The sequence below is a fragment of the Telmatherina bonti genome (assembly GCF_933228915.1).
Source record: "Telmatherina bonti genome assembly, chromosome: 7".
Taxonomy (NCBI): domain Eukaryota; kingdom Metazoa; phylum Chordata; class Actinopteri; order Atheriniformes; family Telmatherinidae; genus Telmatherina; species Telmatherina bonti.
Window position 1 is genome coordinate 10,215,781 of NC_136625.1, and position 25,280 is coordinate 10,241,060.

General features: G+C 41.4%; 1 protein-coding gene across 1 annotated transcript in view; it reads right to left on the minus strand.

Annotated features, from left to right (window-relative positions):
• Window positions 1-16,575, minus strand: part of LOC306758134 (cyclin-Y-like) — a gene marked incomplete at its 3' end in the record, with an annotated part of 28,892 nt that extends 12,317 nt beyond the window's left edge. The window contains 1 exon segment of the mRNA XM_079243348.1: window positions 16,251-16,575. Within this exon segment, the coding sequence (XP_079099474.1) occupies window positions 16,251-16,404 (154 nt within the window). The 5' untranslated portion in view covers window positions 16,405-16,575.
• Window positions 16,576-25,280: the final 8,705 nt, after the last annotated feature.

Consider the following 25,280-nt stretch of genomic DNA (forward strand, 5'->3'; position numbering starts at 1 on the left):
TTCAAGATCCTCGATGACTGACTTTGGATACCCGTGATCCAGGATCTTGGTTGGACATTTTGTTTGACAACGTAACGGCGTTGCTGGCCACATTAATGTTAAGCCTTTAAGGCTCGACCCATGGAAAAATGTAAGATAAGTCACATTTTTTTAATACGAGGTCTTTATTTGGCTCTTTAATTAAATGTTAACATGTTTGGGAGGATATTTACCATTTATTACCAGGTGATACATCAGACTTATTATAGTGTAATCTTCTACTTACTGGTATTGATTAGGGGGCAGAAGAGAAGTATCAGGTTATGTTTAACAGGATTTTGAGCAAAGTTTTTATCATAAAGTGGGGCTGCACGGTGGGATAGTGGTTAGCACTATGGCCTCACAGCAAGAAGGTCACTGGTTCAATCCTCAGTTGGGGCTTGGACAGTAGCCTTTCATGTTTGTATGTTCTCCCTGTGTATGAGTCGGTTTTCTCTGGGTACTCCGGCTTCCTCCCACCGTCCAAAGATTAGATTAGATTCAACTTTATTGTCATTACAAATGTACAAGTACAACGCAACAAAACGCAGTTGGCATCTAACCAGAGTGCAATAAGCAACAAGTACAAAGTATATATTATCTGCAGTATGTACAAGTATTTTACAGCTATGGCATAGAGTCGCAGTATACTGATTTGAGTACTATGAGCATTAAATACAGATGGGTATAGGTGGGGTTTAAGGTTAACAGGTTACTCTAAAATTGTCCATAGTGAGTGTGAGTGGTTGGTTGTTACTCTGTTGCCCTGCGACGGACTGGCGAGCTGTCCAGGGTGTACCCCACCTTTTGCCCAAAGACTGCTGGGTTAGGCTCCAGCTTTCCCGCGACCCTTTGTCAGATAATGAATGAATGATGCTAAATGTCTCAGAAACTGCATATGTCAATCATGTCACATTGGGCTTAACAGGGTTAAAAATGATTACAGTCACAAACTGAATGCATTTCTAGAACCATATGTACTGACTCCCTCTTTTATATTGGCAGCTTTACGCTTCACTTACTAAGAGTATTTAGATCCCAACAGCTGTCGTGCCCTCTGGGAACAGTGTGTGTAACATTTACTATGTGCACTGTTATGGATGTGATGCCAGTGTTATTGTTGGAATCCGTGGTAGCGTGAACACTCATTCTCTCCCATGCAGTCAATGAACATGCTTACTGCTCAGTCATGCGTGTTAATCCTTGATGGTTTCACCTTTTTGAGGAGGATTTGGACCTGTGTATGTTTGTCATGCTAAACGTACCAATGCTGCGTTCAGGCAAAATGAAATCTTGATAAAACTGCATATTTTAGTTAAAGCGGTCTAAGAGGATTTTGGACTTCCTCTAGAACACCTCTGCAAGGCTCTTTCTGCAGGCTTTAGAATAAAATGTATGATCAAAGTTAATGTTGTTAAGGTGGCAGCGGAGATGTGGACCCAAACGCAGAGATGAGGGGAACAGGGATGTAGATGCTAGTTGATTTATTTTAACAAAGGCACGCAACAAAGGACACTCAAGGGACTAACTACAACCAAATGATCCAGCAAACAAGGAATGAAAACTGAGGAGTATAAATACACAGAACAAAACGAGACACAGGTGAAACAAATTAACTAAATGAACCCAGGTGAACTCAATAACAGGAAAAACTACAAAATAAAACAGGAAGCCCAAAAACAAGGCACCGAAAAACCCAAATCATGACAGTTGTTGACAGTCCTTATTTACATATATGTACAAGGACGTATTTAGAAGGAATCATGCAGGATTGACACCACACGTCTACATATTCATTCACATTTTGGGCCGGCCACCGGACGGCCCAAAAAGATCAGAGTCCAGACACGGGTGGGAGGAGGGGGCCCGGAGGAGGGACCAAGGGAAAAAAAAACAAGTGCAGGGGCACAGGGCCGGGGGAAGAATCCAAACGGCCCAGCTCAGGAAACAGTCTGGGGGCAGCCTCGGCTCTGGAGGACGGCCGGGAGGCCCAGACGACGGGGGCAGCCCTGGCTTAGGATCCCTCACGTTGGACACTGGAGACGGGGGAGAAGGAGCGACCTCCTCGCCGGACACTGGAGACGGGGGAGAAGGAGCGACCTCCTCGCCGGAAACTGGAGACGGGGGAGAAGGAGCGACCTCCTCGCCGGACACTGGAGACGGGGGAGAAGGAGCGACCTCCTCGCCGGACACTGGAGACGGGGCAGAAGGAGCGACCTCCTCGCCGGACACTGGAGACGGGGGAGAAGGAGCGACCTCCTCGCCGGACACTGGAGACGGGGGAGAAGGAGCGACCTCCTCGCCGGACACTGGAGACGGGGGAGAAGGAGCGACCTCCTCGCCGGACACTGGAGACGGGGGAGAAGGAGCGACCTCCTCGCCGGACACTGGAGACGGGGGAGAAGGAGCGACCTCCTCGCCGGACACTGGAGACGGGGGAGAAGGAGCGACCTCCTCGCCGGACACTGGAGACGGGGGAGAAGGAGCGACCTCCTCGCCGGACACTGGAGACGGGGGAGAAGGAGCGACCTCCTCGCCGGACACTGGAGACGGGGGAGAAGGAGCGACCTCCTCCTCGGACACCGGGGCTGGCGCTGGAGCCGGTGGGGGAGAATCCCAACCTGGGACCCCCTCGGGAACTCGGGACAGAGGAGGAGCGTCCCAACCTGGGACCCCCTCGGGAACTCGGGACAGAGGGGGAGCGTCCCGACCTGGGACCCCCTCGGGAACTGGGGACAGAGGGGGAGCGTCCCGACCTGGGACCCCCTCGGGAACTGGGGACAGAGGGGGAGCGTCCCGACCTGGGACCCCCTCGGGAACTGGGGACAGAGGAGGAGCGTCCCGACCTGGGACCCCCTCGGGAACATGGAGCAAGGGAGGAGCGTCCCGTCCTGGGACCCCCTCGGGAACATGGAGCAAGGGAGGAGCGTCCCGTCCTGGGACCCCCTCGGAAACATGGAGCAAGGGAGGAGCGTCCCGTCCTGGGACCCCCTCGGAAACATGGAGCAAGGGAGGAGCGTCCCGTCCTGGGACCCCCTCGGGAACATGGAGCAAGGGAGGAGCGTCCCGTCCTGGGACCCCCTCGGGAACTGGGGACAGAGGAGGAGCGTCCCGACCTGGGACCCCCTCGGGAACATGGAGCAAGGGAGGAGCGTCCCGTCCTGGGACCCCCTCGGGAACATGGAGCAAGGGAGGAGCGTCCCGTCCTGGGACCCCCTCGGGAACATGGAGCAAGGGAGGAGCGTCCCGTCCTGGGACCCCCTCGGGAACATGGAGCAAGGGAGGAGCGTCCCGTCCTGGGACCCCCTCGGGAACATGGAGCAAGGGAGGAGCGTCCCGTCCTGGGACCCCCTCGGGAACATGGAGCAAGGGAGGAGCGTCCCGTCCTGGGACCCCCTCGGGAACATGGAGCAAGGGAGGAGCGTCCCGTCCTGGGACCCCCTCGGGAACATGGAGCAAGGGAGGAGCGTCCCGACCTGGGACCCCCTCGGGAACATGGAGCAAGGGAGGAGCGTCCCGTCCTGGGACCCCCTCGGGAACATGGCGCAAGGGAGGAGCGTCCCGTCCTGGGACCCCCTCGGGAACATGGTGCAAGGGAGGAGCGTCCCGTCCTGGGACCCCCTCGGGAACATGGTGCAAGGGAGGAGCGTCCCGTCCTGGGACCCCCTCGGGAACATGGAGCAAGGGAGGAGCGTCCCGTCCTGGGACCCCCTCGGGAACATGGAGCAAGGGAGGAGCGTCCCGTCCTGGGACCCCCTCGGGAACATGGAGCAAGGGAGGAGCGTCCCGTCCTGGGACCCCCTCGGGAACATGGAGCAAGAGAGGAGCGTCCCGTCCTGGGACCCCTTCGGGAACATGGAGCAAGGGAGGAGCGTCCCGTCCTGGGACCCCTTCGGGAACATGGAGCAAGGGAGGAGCGTCCCGTCCTGGGACCCCTCGGGAACATGGAGCAAGGGAGGAGCGTCCCGTCCCGGGACCCCCTCGGGAATATGGAGAAAGGAATGTGGACGAGCTCTGGGCGCTGGCGTGGGAGCCTGCAGCGCCGGACGGGTTCTGGGCGCTGGCGTGGGAGCCTGCAGCGCCGGACGGGTTCTGGGCGCTGGCGTGGGAGCCTGCAGCGCCGGAGACGTGGACCTGGGCGCTGGCGTGGGAGCCTGCAGCGCCGGAGACGTGGACCTGGGCGCTGGCGTGGGAGCCTGCAGCGCCGGAGACGTGGACCTGGGCGCTGGCGTGGGAGCCTGCAGCGCCGGAGACGTGGACCTGGGCGCTGGCGGTGGTAGTGGTCCGGATGGGCGGAGCGCGAGCCTAGTTCCCAGAAAAGGGGACTGGCCCGGGCTCTCCACCGGGCAAGCCAGTCGTTTATGCCGTCTGCGCCTGTTTCTCCTGGATGAGGTCCGGTAAGGGTCCAGGTCCAGAGGCTCGTAGGTCCCGAGGCACGCTGTTCGAAAAAATTCGAACAGCGTGATCATCTCCGCTGGGTCCTCGTTTGGCTGGATCATTCTGTTAAGGTGGCAGCGGAGATGTGGACCCAAACGCAGAGATGAGGGGAACAGGGATGTAGATGCTAGTTGATTTATTTTAACAAAGGCACGCAACAAAGGACACTCAAGGGACTAACTACAACCAAATGATCCAGCAAACAAGGAATGAAAACTGAGGAGTATAAATACACAGAACAAAACGAGACACAGGTGAAACAAATTAACTAAATGAACCCCGGTGAACTCAATAACAGGAAAAACTACAAAATAAAACAGGAAGCCCAAAAACAAGGCACCGAAAAACCCAAATCATGACAGTTGTTGACAGTCCTTATTTACATATATGTACAAGGACGTATTTAGAAGGAATCATGCAGGATTGACACCACACGTCTACATATTCATTCACATATCCATGACTCGGGTCACAACTTTTCAGTCCACATGTTTCCTATTTAGCTAATTTCTCCTTCATAATCTTCTTTGTTTATACCGCACAAATTTCAGCAATGTTCCATGACTCATCATGTATTCCAGTTGTCGTAGGAGCTCGTTTCGTTTCTCGGATTTGATGCAGGAAATGACAAGTGAACTGGATTTTCCAAATGGAAAACGCGTAAATTGCAGCAATTCCCAACATCCCTGATTTAAAGACGGCTGGACCCAATGCCAGCTTTAGTTAATTGTTGTCTGTATTACATTTCTATGTTTGTGTCCACTGGGTTTGTAGTGCACTGAGTTCTTGTAATCAGTAATTACATTGCTGTGACGGGGTTGTTTGTGACATGTTGCATCTATATTTGTGCCTTATTAATTATTCTCATTGTGCATATGTTTACAATTAATTGATGAGTTTTGTGAAATTTCTAGTGTTGATAGGCATAATCATAGATACTCCCAAACTGGCTATTTCCGAAGCATACATTTCTTTTCTAAGTTCGTACGGCCGTAACACCAACTGCCTTACTTTTGACATCACCTATTATCAGACCCTGCATCACAAGACAACTCCTTGGACTCAATGGTCTCAGACTGAAGTCTTCTTATCTTTTGCAATGTTTTGCCTCATTTTTGCACTTTTGATTCATTTAATTATTTTTTTAATGTATTGCTCGAACTATTCACAATTGTTCCCTTATTTCAAATGTTACAATTGTAAAAGCATAGCCATGTTTGTTGTATTGCATATATTCACCTGTATGTAAAATTTTAACAAAAAACAAAACTGGAACTGTGTTACAGCGCCCCTTCCAGGCCTGGCGGACATCCTGCAGTATTTTCTCCGGTTTTGGGTGGACACGCATTTTTTTAAATGATACTGTTTTCACAGAAAAACTTTTCAGTACAAAATCTGTTCTGTCTCCTCAAATAAAACTTGACAATAGTAAAAAAATGGATATTAATATTGGCAAAGCGTTTTATTTCAACTCATTCACAAGGCACTTGCATATGTGTGTGACTGAAGGAGCTTAAAGAACAGACAGTTGTTGAATAAGGACTTCATTTTCATTTTTTGTTTAGTCTTTTCTTTATTCTGCCCCCAAAAGCTTTACCTGTTAAGTTACATCAGTCAATATCTATTTCACATGTCTTGTAGCTGCACGTCCCCTTTATGCTTGTTTATGAAACTTTTATCAATGTTATATTAGAGTTTCTAATTTCCTGGGGAAATCTTTAAAAACAAAATCTGATGACTCATCCTGAACTTGGGGCCGTGAACTGTTTTGCATCCAGTAAAGAAGCACAGCTGACATAGAAAGGTGAGTGGTCCCAGTGGAGCTGGCCAATCAGAAGAGACTGGGCCTCTCAGCAGGGCTTCTGTTTGTAGAGGAAACTCTAAACATGCAGACACAAACAGGACTTTGCACGCCATTTAGTGGTTTTCAGAAGTTTTTTCACAGCAACTTATGTTATGTTATACTTATATGCAATGTAACTGTGCCTAAAGATACAACTCAATACTGCAAACAATTTATCCAGAAAACAGCTAAAGATATCAAGTGTGTTATCTGTTTCCAGCCTTCTCATGTTTATCCCAGAAGTACAAACAGCTAGATTTATTGACGTTCAGATGTTTTATGCCTATGCGTCGGGGGCACTACCCAACAAAAACATCTAGGTTAGTAGGAGATAAATAGCATCAGGCTTACAGCTTCTTATCCATCTTCATTATCAGGTCATATGTCAGATAGCAGGAGCGCGTCATTCTAACGCCTACAGGCTACTGTTTCAGCACACACAGATCAGGGTTCTGTGAGAGCACATTAAACAAACAGGACCTGCACACACACACTGCATGAGGCCTAATATTACTGGGAGAAAATGGGAGAGCTGCCTGGGAAAACACTGATAACAAGCTTCCAAGCACGTAAACTCACATCACTGCTGCCATAAATACAGGCGCTGTTTGCAGTGCAAAGGCAGAAAATGAGTCCAACTTTAAAGCTGTTTTTTAACATTAACAGGGAAACAAAGCCAAGTTTTTTAACATTAACAGGGAAATTTTTTGGTAATTTTTTATATAGTTTAAAAATCCATCTTATTTATATTCATCTAAAGGGAAAAAGACATTTTAACTTTTTTTTTATTAATACAAGATAGAGTTGACTAATCTGTAGATAATTAGTCAAGCTGCTGTTTGGTCCATTGGTTGAAATATTTGTTTCCTAGAGCAAAAACGATGCCCTTGACTGCCTTGTTTAGTTCCCAACCAACAACTGTTGGTTTCCTTACATAGGCTATTATGAATTGGTTTTCATGTTTTTCCTCTCTGTCTGTAAAGCGTCTTGAGATGGCATTGCCGTGATTTGACACCATATAAATAAAGTTGAATTGAATTGAACTGAAAAAGTATTTTCACTTTCCTGTCATAAACAGAAACCAACATGTAAACAGAAAGAGCTGGATTGGTTTTCTATAACATTATCCAAAGTTTTTACAATATTTGTACATAATAATAAAAAAATTTGTCAACTAATGAGATTTTTTTTACAATACACATGAAGAAAATATAAAAAGATTATAACATGAACTACAATGTGCTGTTAGAATCATCTTAATTATGCCTGATTCTCAGTAAATTAAAAAGACATTTTTCATCCTTTCATACCAAAAGAATGTTAATAAAATTATATTATGCTGAGACATGATGGAAATGAATTTTTCTCACTTTTCTATGAAGTGAGGTGTTTTAGTATTGAGAAATCTGAAAACTGATCAAAAGCATCAACAGCAGAGACAATAAATATGTAAAAACTCAGATGAAACATTAATAATACTGATAGATATGAGGTTATACCAACCCCAAGCCAATAAATCAGCCTTTCCTCCCAGTTGGATGGGGTCAGTCTCAAGGTAACGTCAGATGGTGCTTTTGATTTTTGATCATTTGATCTGTAAGATCTTGTCCTTTATTAATTTAAATGAGTGTTTTCTGCCTCCACAGCTCATCAAAGCCAAGTTGTCTTTCTGAAGTGATAATCAGGGAGATGAGGTGGTCTTGTTGTGTACCGGGGAGTAAATTACTCTCATTACTCGTCAATAAATCAAACAGGAATATCTCCTGCTAAAAGACCTTCAATTAAAAGATTTATCTACTTCAAAGGGAGAAGAAAGGAACAAGAGACTCTTCTCTGGTCTCTGTTCATCAATGTGAATATGTTGGACAAGATTTCCTGATTTGGTCAGACATCAGCAGACATCATGAAAACACACTTAGCCAAACCAGTTAAACTCAGCTGCTGCTGTAAACACAGGAATACAGCTTAAATTGGGCCCTTACCGTAAGAGTAGAAGTAGTATTTCTATGCTCATACACACATAAATAATTACATATCCTTATGTGTATTTATGCATCTTTTGTGAAGTCTGTGGGCAACAAATATAAAATATATTAGTAAATCCTGAGCAGTAAAAGAAACCACCTTTCAGCACAACGGTAAAAAGTGTCAATCCATAATGGCACGAGGTTCACCAACCCCCTCCTCCACTCTCTGTACCTAAAATATATGAGAATCAGCTGATCTAGCTCCGAAAAAAATAGTCATTATAAGACTAACACAGTTGGCTTTGTGGAAAAAAAGGGGAAAAAAAGACAGATCATATGACTTCTTTGTCTCTTGTTCTCACTCGCCCTTCATCCGTCTTCCTCGGACAGAGTTGGTGTCTGTCTATCAAGAGAGCCTCCTTTGTAACTGCATGATGTGCATCAAATCTTAGCAGCACTGTGGATTATTGTAACAACTTGACTTTATATTGACTGATATTGAACAGATAATTCATGACTACATCCGGGAGTTCTGAACTGGTTTTGTTGGATTTCTTTAGCTTTTGTTTGTTTTCTGTTTCATGTCTCCATTCTGATCTGTAGTTCCCTTTCGTTCAGGTCGGGGTGTGTGTGTTTCCTCCGGCAGAAGGCTTGTTCTCCGCATTTATAGATTTCTTGCTATTCTCGCTTCCTCTTTCATCCTGTTCAGTCGTGTTATGACTCACAGCAGATTTTCTGTTACAGATTGCCACACCTGCTCCTTGTTTTTTAATCTTCTCCCTCGGTTCAGGAGCGATTTCTCTAGTCCACCTCGATGTCAGATTTGTTTACATACAACAACAGCTCACCGAAGTGCTTCACAATTACACCAAAATGAATAAAACAGAACATGAAACACGGAGGAGTTAAGATTTCCACAAGCTATTTAGCGTCTCATATCAAATCAGTCAAAGACCAGAGAAAATCAGATCCTTGTGATTATCAGATGCCGGCCGTGCAGCTTCCCCTGTGTTTACCTTTTGTTTGGATCTCATTTTGTTCCTAGTTTCTCCTGCCATCTGAAGCCCCTTTCACTAGATTTAAAGATATTTGCAAAACTTCTGCCTTTTTCATTCGACTGAAATCTGTCTTTGCATTCTCATTCACTACAAACCAAAACACTTTTACTAAAACCTGGACAATATTCATCAGCATGGACAATGCAATTTCCAAATGTGCAATAGTCAAATCATGGGACATGAGCTGTGAGGCATTGCAATTACAAGAATTTTGCTTCGTTATAGAATTAGAAAAGCTGGAAAGTCTTTTAACTGTCTCAAGATGTGTCCACAGAGAAATCTGGATTTACTGTCACCAGAAAAACAAGTTTATTTATGTTGGTTTCTGTCAGTAGCCTTTGTCTGGTTTTAGACAATTAATAGAGATTTTTGTATTTTCTGACCCTGAGTTTCCTGTTAACAAACACTATGCTGTATCTCAAATGTGGTGAGACATTTTTCACATAAGTAATAGAATCAGGATGTGTTTAATCCTTCTATTTCGTTCCATGCAGGACCGGGATGGGATGTTCATCTGTTTGGATGATGAAAGAATGAACATAAAATACACAAAAAAACCTTTAAAGGTGAACTTGATTTGACATTCTCTAAACTTCTGAATGCCCATGTACAATCTTTCAGTGTATTGGTGTTTTGTTTTTGTTTTTTTTTACACACATTGTTGCTCTCTAACACGATGATTAACAACAAAACTCCAAAAGACGTGTCTGAACCATGAATCAACCATGAAATGATCTGGTTCCATGACAGCTTATATCTAACCAGTCCTCTTTATCATACTCTTCAGGTTCAACATCATCAGATCAAGATGAGGACAAGTTATTGACACATTGACATTTCATGTTGTGCTCTACTCACCACTGTCAACTATTTCTTTAGAATGATGGAAGTAAAATTGCATGATTCTACTAAAATATCCAACATTGATGATACTACATCAGTGTAGCATCAACAACTTATATTCTTTCTAAGTTTCACCTAAAAGTCTAATATAACTAACTTTGTGTAAGTGTGTATGTGTACATGTACTGTACATTTGCTTGTCCTGTGTGACTAAATTACATTTGACTGTTTAATTGAATTGAACTGTGTTTTATCTTGTTTTTATAAGACCGTACTCTAAACTTATGCGTTTGGAATATTCACTTTATCCTTTACAGGTTAAATGCATGCATTTTATGCAATAATCAGGTTTGCACTTTACATGTCAGTACTTTATTATTATAGTAAATTGTTGAAGTTTGCCTTCTAAAGAACAACAGACGTAAACAGCAGTAAAACTAACAATGTGCAAACTAACATTTAGTATTTTTAACTTATGCTCATTAATATGCAATATGTCCCTTTTTAAATTAATTTTTAAAAAAAACAAAACTAATAAATAAAATATGCTTAGTACACTTATCTCCACAATAAGTTTTCTAATTCAAACCTGGCAGTGAATGCAGACAGATATCTAAAATAAAGACAAAAACATATTATCCAAGGTATTTTTTGTTATTATTATGATTATTATGATTACGATTATTATGATTATGATTATGATTATTAGTTTGTTTTCCCAGTTTAGCTCTTGCAATCTTTAATGTCTATTTCATTACATGTAAACACAATGTGCTTCACATAAAAAGAGCAGACAATGGCAATGAAAAGTGCACGTGTCCATATGTACATATTTTGTGAAGTACATTTACACCCTCACATATTAGCACACACACATGAATACCATACCGTGTGTGTGGAGGGTGATTATCTGTCTTTGAAACTGAGCAACAAGACAAAAGTTCCAAAGTGACACAAACAGTCCGCTCCGACACAGATACAACTATCTGCAGCAGAATGTCTTCATCAGACTGAACTTCCAAGGCCGATGCGACAGTTACAGCAAAAAGAAAAAAAAAACCAGAATAATGTAACACATAATCTTCTCTCTGAAGGTCTATCTCAGTTAATTAACTTCTGCCTGCAGGAGAGCTCTTCATTAATTACTCCTAAATCAAACCCGCTGATTGTCCCTGTTCTAATACAGCTACAAAGCAAATTAAACATCAGTTTAAATAACAAACAATGCTTTCCCATGTTAGACCCCAGTGAAATCCAAGGCACATCCTAACACCCATGTCTCTAATTCCTGCAAAGGTCTCTGAATACAAGTGGGATTAAACCAGCAGGGCAATCAGGCAGCATTTAAAGCTTTTTGGAGATGATTGCATGGTTCTCCTCTTATGTAAGTAACAGTATAATAGTTTAAGTACAGCTGAGAAATACCGCGATGAGTTTTCAGTTTATTTAGAGGTAAATGACGAAAAAGCACATTTTTCATTTGATAGTATCAGCAAATAAGAGGCAATGCAGATTTGTTTTAATTGAAACATTCTTATAACTTGGGGTTTGATGCTTTTATCCAGAAAAATAAGGCAAGTTGAGACAGTTGATAATTATCTAAGCTAAAAGAAAAAAAGCATTTTTCAACCTGAGATTTATTGTTCCTTAATGCTAGACACACCAGTTGTTCTGCTTTTAACCACACTGACTCATGATTGGCAGCTGCTCAACACAAGTTGTGATTATCACGGCGCAAATATCGTCAGCTAAGTTGAAGCTCTTGTATCTGTTGGTTCACACAGCTGTAAGCGTCTGTCAACATTATAAAAGGAAGAATCTCGCCCTGATATCCAGCGGGACGAGCTGCTGTCAGAAGGCAACTCTATGCATGGGTTACAGCAGAGCCAGCAGCCCTGGGAATAGCGGAGTAATGTTACACAGCTAATATATATGAAACACTTTCACTTTGTTGTTCATCCCCTCCTGAAATGTAGCAGGAAAGTGTTGAGCCACACTTTGCAGATTTTTCACCAAATACCTTTAAAGGAACTGAGCTTTAGATAAACGGATGCAGACGCTTATCTCTCTAAGGGCTGCTCAATTATGGCAAAATTATAATCACGATTATTTTGACTGAAATTGAGATCTCGATTATTTAACACGATTATCTTTTTATCTTTAACAACACGAATTTTTTTTTAACATTAAACCGTGAATCTTTAGGATTTCATATATTTTAGAAAACAAACAAATAACATGAAGCTTTGTCTTGACAAAGTGCAAATACTGATGTAAACTGAATAGATAAATATAAGTAAGGATTCAACAACGGTGTTCTCAACTCCGCGTCAGGCATTATAACCGTCTAAAACACGGTTACGAGTTGTTTAATTTGCTTTTACCATGGTCCCACACAGTAAATATTTTATGACAAATTTGTATTATAATTTGTTGTTTTCTACAGAATTTGCTGAAGTATAGGAACTATTTTATGTTTGCCAGGATGTACATTTCATGCCAAACAACCGCTGTCAGGCTGCAGCGCATTTCTCTCATTCACCTGTTAAAAGACTGTTGATCTAAACCAGCTGATTAACATGTTGCTATGGTAACGCCCTGTAACAGAGGGATATTACAGTGTTTAACTCGCCAAACTACGTGTGCATTTATACGAAAATAACGCAGTCAGTTGTCACAGACAATGGTATAAACTATGTTTAGGTGAACTTCCACAACCTACTGCAGTTATTCTACATTGACCTGCAGCCGGAGCCGACTGAGACTGGCCGCCTGGGAGTGCTTTAGGACGGGAGAGGCTCCTACTGCTCCTTCCTTACAGTAACTGCAGAACAATATGTGCCTTCAAGTCAGTCGCCAAAACACCAGAAAAGTCTCTAATAACTCCAGTAAAAGTAGCTAGATTTGACGCTAGTCGCTTTTAACAAGTTGGCAACAGTGTCTGAATGAAAGCAAAGCGGCTGTGGGAGGAGTTTACAGCACAGCGCTGCAATGCCAGAGACGCTCGATTAGCAGCTGAAGACAGCAGGAGAGGAAACTGCAAAGAGAAAAATTTTTATGATGGTTGAAAACCCAGACCGTCATTGAGATAAAAATCCGATTTATCGCCCAGCCCTAGTCTCGCTACATCAAATTGCCCATCAAATTCAAATTCTTCACTCAGAGATCAGCTCTGGCAAGAGGACATGATGCTAACAGCTCATCTGCTGTATGTCAGAAGGGATTTCTAAAATAAATGGTCAGATCTGCGTAGATTTGATCTGCTAAGCAGTGCAGATAACAGTTATTGTAAGGGATGACACTCGTGTAAGAGGACGATACTTTTCATATCTGACACCTAAAATTTGTTCGAACCTGCAAAGACAGATATTTTTTTAGTTAAAATGTAGCTGAGAGATGCCTGTTCAATATTTTACACCCACAGATGACGGGATTTGGACATAGCTGAAAAAATAACTGGTAAACAGCAGGAATTCATACTGTTTTGTCAAACGGGGATCTACTCTGCGTGCACTACGTGGCTCATATGTGTTGAACACATTGGGTTCATTTGGGTTTCTGGATCCAATGCATTCAGGGATTTTCTCATTCCCAAACGCCAGCCTACTCAATAAGGGGCACATGATGTTGTGAAAGCAGCGTGTCATGCTCTAAATTGAGGCGTTAATTCTTCGCACTCATTTCTCCCTCGTGGCCTCTTCTGTCTGCACTGATACAGGCTCACAGCTGCCTGTCTGAGTATTTCCAGAACGAGGGGACGTGGGGGGGGGGGGGTATGAAGATTTTCTTGTTTTATCATTTTCTTCTGATAATGCACATTCTAGCGAAGCCCGCTAATCTCCATCATTCTGTCTGTGCATTCATAACAGACCCAAACCATTAGACACGCTCCGTTTTTTTAATCACCACGCCACCGAGACAGACGGCCTCTCAGCACGAGCCGTCTTTATCCTCATCAAGAGGTGTCAGGTGACTCTGAATATCCTTCATGTCCCTTTCTGTGCTCTGTTAGGAAAGCTCCTGCCTCCATTGTGCATCCAATTAAAGCACTAATCTAATGCATTTTAAAGAGGAAAAACAAACTGATGTCCGTTTATTTTTATATATACAGTATATAAAATTACTTTAGGAAATAGCAGCAATAATCAGAACAAAGATGTTTTTTAAAGCGCACGCTGGATGATGCAGAAAAATAAATGTAAATGATTGTTTTCCTTTTTAAACCAAACCAAAGCACCACTTAACCACTACCTTTAGGTAGAATGATTGAGCCTCTTTACATTAAAATAAAAATCCAATTACTGGGAAAAATGAAATAATTGTCATTATCACGTCCATGTGCACTTCTGAAATACAGTATTTGGAAAAAATCTTCTGACATTTTATAGAAATCTTTGAGAGTGCGTTCACAGGTATGCAGTGACGTAGCTTCCAGTTATTAAAATAACAAACAAACAAACAAAAACATCCAGTCTTTGTGAGAATATGCTGGGGCCCACAGTCGAAGTGTTAGCTGCTACTGTGGGCGCTAATAAGCTGCAAACAGATCACACATGAGTGTTTTACTTTATTTATACTCCAACTTCTTGCAGCTTCACACCATCATGTTTGTGTGTGTGTGTGTGTGTGTGTGTGTGTGTGTGTGTGTGTGTGTTGAGCTCACATTGTGAGGCCTATCAGAAGACAGTTTTTTGCACATGTGCAAATATAAAACAGCCAAATGAATCAGACATACAGGTCTGCACACACAGAGACATCCGAGTATAGTGAGGTAAAGTCTAGGTGTATTAATCTGATTTCTTATAATGAGAAAATCTGATCAAGAATATCAGATTAAGCTTTCTACATGATCAGTGGAATTATCTGATAACTCAGAAATCAGGTAATGATCAAGTTTTTACTCTATCATTTTTAACTTTCCTGGTGGAAGAAGGTTTTCCAGGAGGAATCATGACTGAATTAGATTGAAACATGTCAGGATATTCAGCAGGATTGGACAACTACCGTGTCAGGAACTTTCTGTGTGTTTTATAATGTAAAGGTAAAAACACACAACACCCCCAAGAATAATGACTTTATCTGACTTCTAGAGTGAATTAAATGGGAAAATAAGAGAAGAATTCATCTGAGAAAATCTGATTTCAATAAAGCATTAATCAGTCAACCTATTGCCATTCAGTTTAATTTGGGCAGCAAACCAGTTGGTGCACGTCACAATGAATACTTATCCTGAGAGAGAAAACAGACCACACATCTCAATTATAATCACCTAATTTAAACCCTCAGATCTAAATCTTTAAAAGGAAAATTCACAGATAATTGGAAATATCCAGGTACGACGCAGAGTGAGGGACAGAAGATAAGTGGACTTGGACAGTTTGAAAGGAAATCCATTTTTATGAAATCACCGGCTGAAAATAGGCATCCTATTTAGCCGACACTTTCGACAGTGAATGGGTCAATTGTAATGCATATTAGCATGTATCGGTGGAGAGGAGGGGTGGTGTGAGGGAGGGGTTGCGTTCCACAGTTCCAGCTTCTTTCATGCACAGGCTGAAAACAAAGAGCAACACAAAGGAGACTGTCCTCGTGAACAGGATGTTGTGTGCAGCTTCATGTCTCTCCACATGAGACAGAACGTGCTTACATGTCTGTCCGTGTGTCCTGCTGCACTCATACATCTCTGCCTTTTTACACCACACTCAGAGACAAGGAGCAGGAACAGAGAGGTCTTCTGGCCACGCTTCCAAAAATGTGCAGGTTTCATTCAGATCACAAGAGAGGTCAAAGTGGTTCTCTGAGGATTCATTTTGAAGGTTGTAATGAGTCTATCTTTGCCTTTAGAGTAGCTTAACTTGTACTGACAGACCATAATATGCTTACAGTGTGCTTTGTGCTTATTTGCTATGATCATGAGACAATCAACGACAACTACACATGTACTGACAGTCAGTTGGAGATTTTTGTGTTTGGTTCATTCTTAATTCACTCAATTTTTTTTAAACAAAGCCTTCATCCCACAAAGCAGTGGAAGCATTGGTTTGCAACTTTGCCAGATGACAGCTGTGAGAGTGATGCATTTACCATCGATGTTGTCCCTCTCACTGATGTGCTGCAGATGGCATCGAGTCTCCTCCCTGCTCAGATCCGAATCCTGGTGGTACGACTCCAGCCTCGAGTGGGTATTTCTGCTGAGCTTGGGGCTGCCAGACACGCAGCAAGAGGTCATGTTCCCCATCGTGGCCCCCCTTTTTTAAGAACCCTGTAGTCCGGTAGGGAGAGTGTGTGTGTGTGTGTGTGTGTGTGTGTGTGTGTGTGTGTGTGTGTGTGTGTGTGTGTAAATTATCCTTTAATGCGCTGAACCGACCGCACCAAGCCGGCCAACATGGATCACCAGAGCGCACCGGGAGCATCCATAGCAGCGCCCGGAGATCCTATCCGCGGAGAGGATGTGTCACTTCCAGTAGATAAAGGCTAGATAACGGGCCGACATCCTGGGCGTCGTAAAGCTGCAAGCATCCTGCGCGCGGAGGAGAGAGCGGCGCGGCGCGGCGCGGCGTGCGCGCAGTGCGTGTGGACCAGAGGATGGATGTCTGCGCCACGGACCGACGGGGAGGGCTGAGAATCCAGAGAAGAGGTTCCGGTTCAAGTGGGAGGGTACGAAAGAAGCAAAGAGACTCTGGCTGACAGGCGTGATTGAATTATTTATGACTTGTTGATGAACGGAGGGAGCTCCATTTATTCTCTTCGGTGGTTCAGGAAACATTTACAGACTCAAACAAAAGCCTGAAAATGTGCTGATTTTATTATTTTTTAATGGAAAAAATGTGCCTTATGAACTCAGCCTCAAAGGACAAAATATTCAGCCATTTTGCATTTATTACACATCCAGGGTCAGGTGAAGGGTGAGGTCATTGTCAGTCATAAAATCCAGTAAAATTAACTCTTTATAAACGTTTGTTTGGGGGTTTCTGAGTCAAAGAAAGTTTATTGTATAAGCAATAATTTCTGGTAATAACAAAAAAAAAAACAGCTAAAAATTAAAGATCAGATTTAGTGATTATAGATGAGCATAATTATTCACTGGATGTTATTGATCACCAGGCACCTAAAGGAAGCAGGTCAGCAGAAAGCTTGAATTTGAGGTTTTCTTGTGGTTTTTTTTTTTTTTTTTTAAATCCCCTATAAAATGTTTCCAGGGTTGAAATCCTGCAAAAATTTCACTTTTAAGCTTTTTAAAACACTGCAGCGTTTGTTTGAATGAGTAAACAAGGAACAACACTGTTATAGCTCACAGCTGAAAGAAGGTCATCTGCTGGCCAACCAGGGGTAAAACACTTCTCAGTTACGTCATTTAGGACATCATGACGCGTGCTGTAGAGATTCTTCATATTTTGCTGTTTTATAGCAAAATATACTCAATAAAGTTGTGTAATACAAACATGTCAGACATAATAAATGTAGTTTATGTTCATCCCTTTGAACATGTAATGTCCCCTACAGTGGACACCTATCAAAGAGGTTTTCATGCCTGTGATGGGCAAATTATTTGAAAAAAATATTCACTTCATTTGACATTAGTTGTTCATGAATTACACTGGTACTCATGGATAAATAAATATATTATATGAACCATACGTCTTAATTACAAACTTTGCTTTGGTGATAAAAAAAAAAAAAAAAAAAGGAAAAGGAAATGTTTTAGGTATTATTTTAGAACAGATGTTTTATGAGAGTATAACATAATCATTTTATGCACATATTTTGGCAAAATAGACCGAATTAACAAAATTTATAAGTAAAAAGTAAAATTAGATTTAAAAACGTCACTGACTGTACATGTTTGTTTAAGTAAAATGGATTTTTTAAGATCATGCATCTGGTGTTTAAAAATGTTATGTACTATTTATGCTATTTATCTGTATATAGTGTATTATTATTTTATATCAACATAATGTAACTCATATCTTTGATTCATAATGGTACATTTTTTTTAAATATTTCCGATTATTTTATTTTATTTGATAAATTTTATTTGTCTATACATACATGCAAATATGCACAAAGAAACTTGTTGCAAATGTTGCGTTAGTCATAAACTACCCCAACCGTCTGCTTAAACCTGCCTCCAATGGTCCTTTCTGGTTAAGCCTACATTTTATGGTTGAGGGTATCACTCATTTATTCATTCTCCATATGGCTTATTCCAGTTCAGGGTTGTAGGGAAGGTAAGGGAGCTTATCCCAGCTTCCGTCGGGTGAGAGGCACATACATCCCGGACAGGACACCCTGGACCTGGATAGGTCACCAGGGTCATCTCAGGGTCAACACAAAAACACAAACAACCACTCACACTCACTCCTGTAGGGAGAATTTCCAGTGACTGGTTAAAATAAAACGCATGTATTTGAACAGTAGGAAGTATTAGATCTAGTAGATAATGAGTATAGTAGTATGTCACAATAAATACTTTAGTTTGTTTTCTTTGTTCCTAATCTAAAACAGTGTGATCTACAGCTCATAGCTGCAAACTAAACACATGTAGGTTTAAAATGATACATAAAAAATGAAATATTCAAATGACTTAAAAAAAAGAAAAGTGATCTGTTTCTCTGCTTAATGCTCAAGATTAGATCGTGACATCCACTGTGCATTTTTCTTGGCATTATTCATAAATACGTGCATTCTGAATTAAGAACGTTGTCATGACGATATGTTTTCCTGTGTCCTTTGTTCCTGGTTTCCTGTTTTATTTTGTAGGTTGTTCCTGTTTTGCCTTTGTCTGTGTTCAGTAGTTCACCTGGGTTCATTCAGTTCATTTGTTTCACCTGTGTCTTGTTCTGTTCTGTGTATTTATACAACTCAGTTTTTGTCTTGAGTTGCTGTTCGCAATAAATACTCTAGATTCTGCTTCTCTACTTCTCTGCTCTGCATTTGGGTCCACACCTCAGCATCCACCCTGTGACAAACGTGTCATAAAGGCAACACAACATCCCTCCAATGCAGGGAACTGCTCAGCCAATCAGTTCACTTTGACCACACACAAAATAAAAGATGATTGTGGATATTGGGAGGAACAGGAGTAAACAAAGCACTGTTTACATCTTGGGAAAAGAGGTGGAGGACTAAAAGGAAGTTCAGCTGGAGACCAAACTAAACTAAATACAACACTAAAGCCGTCATCAACAACGCTGCTTACTGAGGAAGCTGAGAACCTTAAATGTTTGCACCAAAATGTTTTTTACTTTCTAAAGGTCTGGAAGATGAAGTCTGCTTTGCAGCTATTTGTTAGAGCTGCAACTATAAAAAACCAGAAACTAGAGAAAGTGATCAGGATGGCAGGTTCTGTGCTGGGTTAACTGCGGAGCTGCTGAACATAATGCCTGTTTCCTGACTGTGTTGTGTGAATCTCTCATGATGACAAGCCAAAGGTACAGCCGCTTCCCAGCCACCAACTCTCTACTACATCATTACACGTTCCCTCAGGGCTTGACTACAGTATCTTTATTTACAACCAGTAATGGGCCCCAGTTTAGCCGAATCCAGGCTGCATTTTAGGGCTTTTTACCAGTCTGTGTAAACCAGATTAAATTCTACAGCCTGGCTCAACGTTTGCAGCTAAGAGGCAGGTCAGTAAACCCAGCAGAGGCCAAGGCTGGGACAGAGTTGTTCTTTTTCTGTTTTTCACTTCCTCTTTTATGTTGAAATACTTCTTCCTGTCAGTGTGTAGTTTTCCTCTACACAGCTCTGTTACATAAGCATTATGCATTACGGTGAATGTTTTTTTTTTCTCCCTCAGCTGGATTGCAAGTTGCAATTTAATTTATGCCAGTTTCTTTCAGGTATATGTCAGCTCTAACAAACAAACAGAGAAAATGTATATACATATACATCTATATACATTTTTTACACACTTATGTATCTGTACACACATATATACAGCACATAAACATAAACCAACACCATTTGCATTCTTTGATACTCATACACAGCATACATATGGACACTTACACATGCATATTCATCCCAACATAACCATATAAGTACAGTATATATTTTGTAACTTGTATGGGTTTATTTTTTTTCTTTCTTTAAACTTTTTAATACAATTTCTTTAAATTTTCTGTAGCTTGTGCAGTTCCACAGCTGTCCTCAGCATGAAGCCTGCTTTCTTACTGTTTTTTAGTTTAAATGTCTCCATGTCATACAAAATTACTTTTAACTTTATTTTTATTATATATTTTTAACAAAAAGGGTTTGTATATATGTTTGTATATATGTTCATTTCATTCCTCTGCATGCCTTACCTTATTTGTAAAATAGCTGTAAAATAGCTGTATTTCTAATTTTATATTATTATTCAGTGGGTTTTTTTTAAATTATTATTATTATTATTTTTATTATTCAGCACCTTCTCACCAAAACAAGGTCCTAGTCTGTGAATTATTCAAAGACAATGGCAATAAAAGTCTTTCTGAGTCTGATTTCTGAAATAAATTGGAAATGAGAATATTTATCAGTAAATATTCTATTGAAGACGTCTAGAATGTTTTTTATAGATAGCTGTAGCGTGATTTTGATTTTGTGAAATGTAATTACTAATTAACCTGAAGGGGGGGGGGAAGGAACATCTTTTATTCATATAAAGACAGATGTCATGACAGACATCAGCTCTCTGTCTACTGGTTAGTCATTTATTTATAGAGGCAAGAGTGTGTTCATAGAAACAGATATTATGGTATTAACACACATTTATTCAATACAGATGAAAACTCTCAGTTTAAAGATGAGTTTGGCTGCTTCACTGAGCAGAAGGCTCTGGTTGCAGTCGTGTGTAACGAACAGCAGAGGTCCTCCTTGACTGCATCGCTGATGTTGTCAAGGTAATCAGCCTTGACTCACTTGTAGGCGGCCAGTAACAAGGTGGAAATTTCCACTCCAGCCTCTCTGAAGGAGAAGCAATGAAAATGTTTTCAAGATATCGTCATGAAAAGTTAAAAAGACTCCCACATTCTTGAACTTTCACCTTCTGGCTTGTCCTGGTTTGTTTTTTTTTAGCATAAACAAAGGATAATGAAAGGAGAAGTAAAAACAGGAAGTCTAAAGTTTTTACATATTTCTGGAAAAACATTTTAAAAGCAATGTGATTAAAAGCTTATGCAAGTTCAATATTTGTCCCAATTAAATGGATCCTTGGGTTAAATGAATGCACAAAGCAAAACGCTTCAGTTTTCTATTGCACTTCTTAACTTCAGGCATTTATGCAACGCATAGGAGACTCGATGTTTGAAAGTAACCCTGATGATTCACGAGCTTTAGTTTCAAGGTTTCCTTCTGAAGCATCATTCAACTTTTCACCTGGTTTTCCACAGTGTGTTTAAGTTTGTGAATATGTGTGTCTTTTGTGAAAGAGCAAAAACTAAAAGTCTTGTTTTTTATGACTGTGTTGAAAGAGGTGGATTGTGAAATGTAATAACTTTGAGTCATTTTATCAGAAAATAAAGTAGCATTTTGAGATCAGGCTAAGTTTGAAAGACAAAAAAAACTTTTCATTGCCAGCAAACCCTTCAGGGTCAATGTTGTACTACTTGCAGTTGCCATGGAAACCTCTCATGAGAGGTTTTCTCTGAAAAAACAAGACTTGTGAAGTTTGAGTTGATTTTACTTTAAAAAATCTCATCGGTTTCATTTTAATCTGTTGTTTCAGTTCAGCTTGTGTCCGTTTGTCTTATGAGAAAATACTACATGCTCATGACGTGATGCTGCTGATACACACAACATAAACAACATCAGTCTTCCTTGATAGCGTGCATAATGCTTTCATTCCAACCGTGAAGCAAACTGAGATTTATCACTTTGAATGAAGGAGCTTGGGTTTGTTGTGCAGTTTGTAGCACAATTTGTGACCTTTCAGAGGTTCAAGGAAAAACATGCTAAACAAGTCCCGGAGGAACAACAACAACAACTCCCGGACATCTTTTTTTTTTTTTATTAGGGACCATTTTGCCTTTAGAGCTTCCGTCTCCAAATAGTAAAGAATTCTTTCAAAGGGTCCTGGATCCAGGCGGCAAGAGATCCAGATCACCCCCAGAATCTGAATCTCTTGTTCGTCATTCTATCTCTCATTTTTCCTGAAAACTTTTTGAGCTATGTTGCTAACAGACAGACAGATAAACCAACACATCTCAGTACATAATGAGGTGTTTCAAAGATTGTGCTTTTTTTTTCCCCTCATTTGTTTCTGTGATTGTATTTAAATTATGTACATCTATTTTTATTTGTTGGACTTCTACATAACCTTTTTTTTTTAATCTTTCAAATACAAAACAGCCCATGCTTCAAGTGAGTAATTTCCCTTTGTATTGTGTTGTACAGGATATCCAAATAGAGCTGAAGATGGTGTGCTGGATGTTGGGCTTACGCATGCATGAGTTAACTGGCTTAAGACTGCATTATCTACAGTAGGTTCATTTCTTGGGATTTCAGTCAGACTACCACATTTAGATGTCATATAAGCATGCTTATTGACAGAACGTTTTATTCAAACATCTACGTCAAGGATCGTTAACCCAGGATTGGTGTGTTCCCTGCTGCAACACACCTTAATTCAGATCAGTGTGTATTTAGCAGACTTGTGCAGAACTTGTCAAATTCTGAGTTAGGTGTGTTCAAGCAGGGACACGTCTAAAACATGCAGGACACCAGGCCCTCAAGGACCTGGATTTAGGATCCCTGATCTATGTTCCACCTCAGAGCCCTCTGTTATCATGACAGTCATCCAGTGAATCCATATAACCAGCACAAACTAATATAATATTTCAGTGTTGAGTACTGTGATGCAAATACAGTCGTATGATCGCTGTTGTTTATACGTCATCAGGGAAAGCTCTGAATTCCTGCACCACTTCCTCAAATGACAAACAGTATACAGTATTTGCACAGCAAAGGTAAACACAAGCAGGAGACTGGCCTTGATGCACCTCATATGTAAACTGTGCATAGCTTAAACTGTGGATGTGGCCTCTGTTTAGTGACTGCATTCATCCTGACACAAAAGTACACGATGCTCATGTCATTAAAAAGATCTTTTCACTGCAGCATTAGTTTGTGTTTACTTCATTTGGAGGAAGACATCAGCCCACTGATGGTGGATGAAGCAATGCTGAATGGTGTCTGCATACTGCAGAGTCATTGTGGCTCCACCATGTGTTTCCTTGAAGCAGCTTTTCATGGGGCTTGTTGACTTTCATGCTGTGAGCAGAGCCAGTTAAATATGGATAGCTTTTAGCTGAAGACTTGATGCCCACGCAGTTGCAGTACCAGAGTAAGGTAAAGAGAAAATGAAAAACAATAAACCTTCTTATTTTTCTAATGTACCTAACATGATATTTTTTCCCCCCAGTGTCGCCTGGATAAATGTACAGAACAGCATTAGTCTTCACAATAAGCAAACTGCTGAACCCAGGTGGGTTTTTATCAGATTTGTTTTGTTAAGTTCAGCCTCAAAATGACTTCAGAAGACCTGTGTTCTGTCTGGGACATTTGCTGAGACCTTGCAACGACTCCAGATTCACCTCTGCCATAATTTAGGATGGTTGGCTAACACATGCTTCATTTCATGCCACCATAAACAGAACATCCTTGCAGCAAGCCTTTCCGCTTGCTGTCTACGCTGTACAGCCGCAGGATCTGTTCCTCCAGCGTGCTACATGACCACAGCTTTCTAAGACTGTAGGGGGCACTCTGCAGATTAAAAGCAGAAATTTTCCGCCACCACACTGATGGCAGCATTTTGTCTTGCAGCATAAAAAAAGACAGTCACAGTAAAAAAAAAAAAAAAAATAGTAAAGAATTATTCATTTTTGCGGTTTTAATCTGTTTACACCACATGCAGTATGTTTGACTTATGAATTGCTGAAACTTCAGAACCACTCATCTAATCAAAATGTTTCTTAAATACAAGTTTTGGTAACTTTATAGACTTGTTTGATGCCACGGGGATATCGATTTTGTGCATTTCTGGAGCCGTCACTGCCCAGCAGCATCCCAACACAGAGACTGTGCTGTGTGATGACGTAGCGGAGTTTCACTGACACATCGCATCACATGCTACCAAGCATTGACCAAAGAAACACAAGAAGACATCTTCAGAGGAAGAAAAAGATAAGTAATGACCCAAGATAAGACTATGTTTTACTAAACCTGTGACTATTCCGGACTGAGATCAGGAAGCCGAGCTGCAATGCCTCTTCCAGGATAAAAGCTGCAGTGCATGTTGATCAGTCTTCCCTGTCCTCGCCACACCAAGCAGTCGAGGCAGCTGGCTGCCCTTTTGCCTTCCACTGGATGGCGGATTGGATTGAAGTCAAGATTCAATGCAATCTGTTGGTTTCTCTTAGATAGTCCGTCATGAATTGGCTTGAACTGATGTGTCTGTAAGGATCCCTGAGATGATGTTGTTGTGAAATGGCGCTATACAAATAAAGCTGAATTGAAATTGAATTGAATTTTAGTGATTGTACAAGTGGGGTGCGAGATGGATGAAAAATTAGCCATCATTAGGTGTGCGTATCGTCTTTAAAGCAACACTAGTGAGCAAGAATTTGCACCCTATTAAAGGTTCATTCAGAATCCATCCTGCGTCCTGTCTCTTCTCTGAGCTCTCTCCAGCTGACTCTTATCGCCGTGTGATGGTGCGCTTCCGAAACAGCCAATGTGTTGATATCCAGCGGTTGACGTGACTCAGAGCCACGTTGAACCTTGACATGACACCCCGGGCTGGAAATGTACATAATAAATGTCAGTGTGTGTCCATCAGAGTGAATCAGAAGCAGTTTTATGGTCAGAAACTTTTTGTGTTGTGTTAAAACTCAGTTATAAACATCTTGGTATTTTCTGCCCCCTAGTGAATTTCCATGGTTCTGCAGCAGAAAATAGTTGCCTTCGATTGTTCCAAAAATTATATTTATAATAAATGATAAAATATATTATATTATAATAAAGAAAAATTGGTTAAAATACAGAATTCCCTCCTTTTTAATATATATACCAGGCTTTACAGTGTATGAACGTGTATGTCAGTGCTGGGTGAGAAGTAAATCACAAATGTTTGTC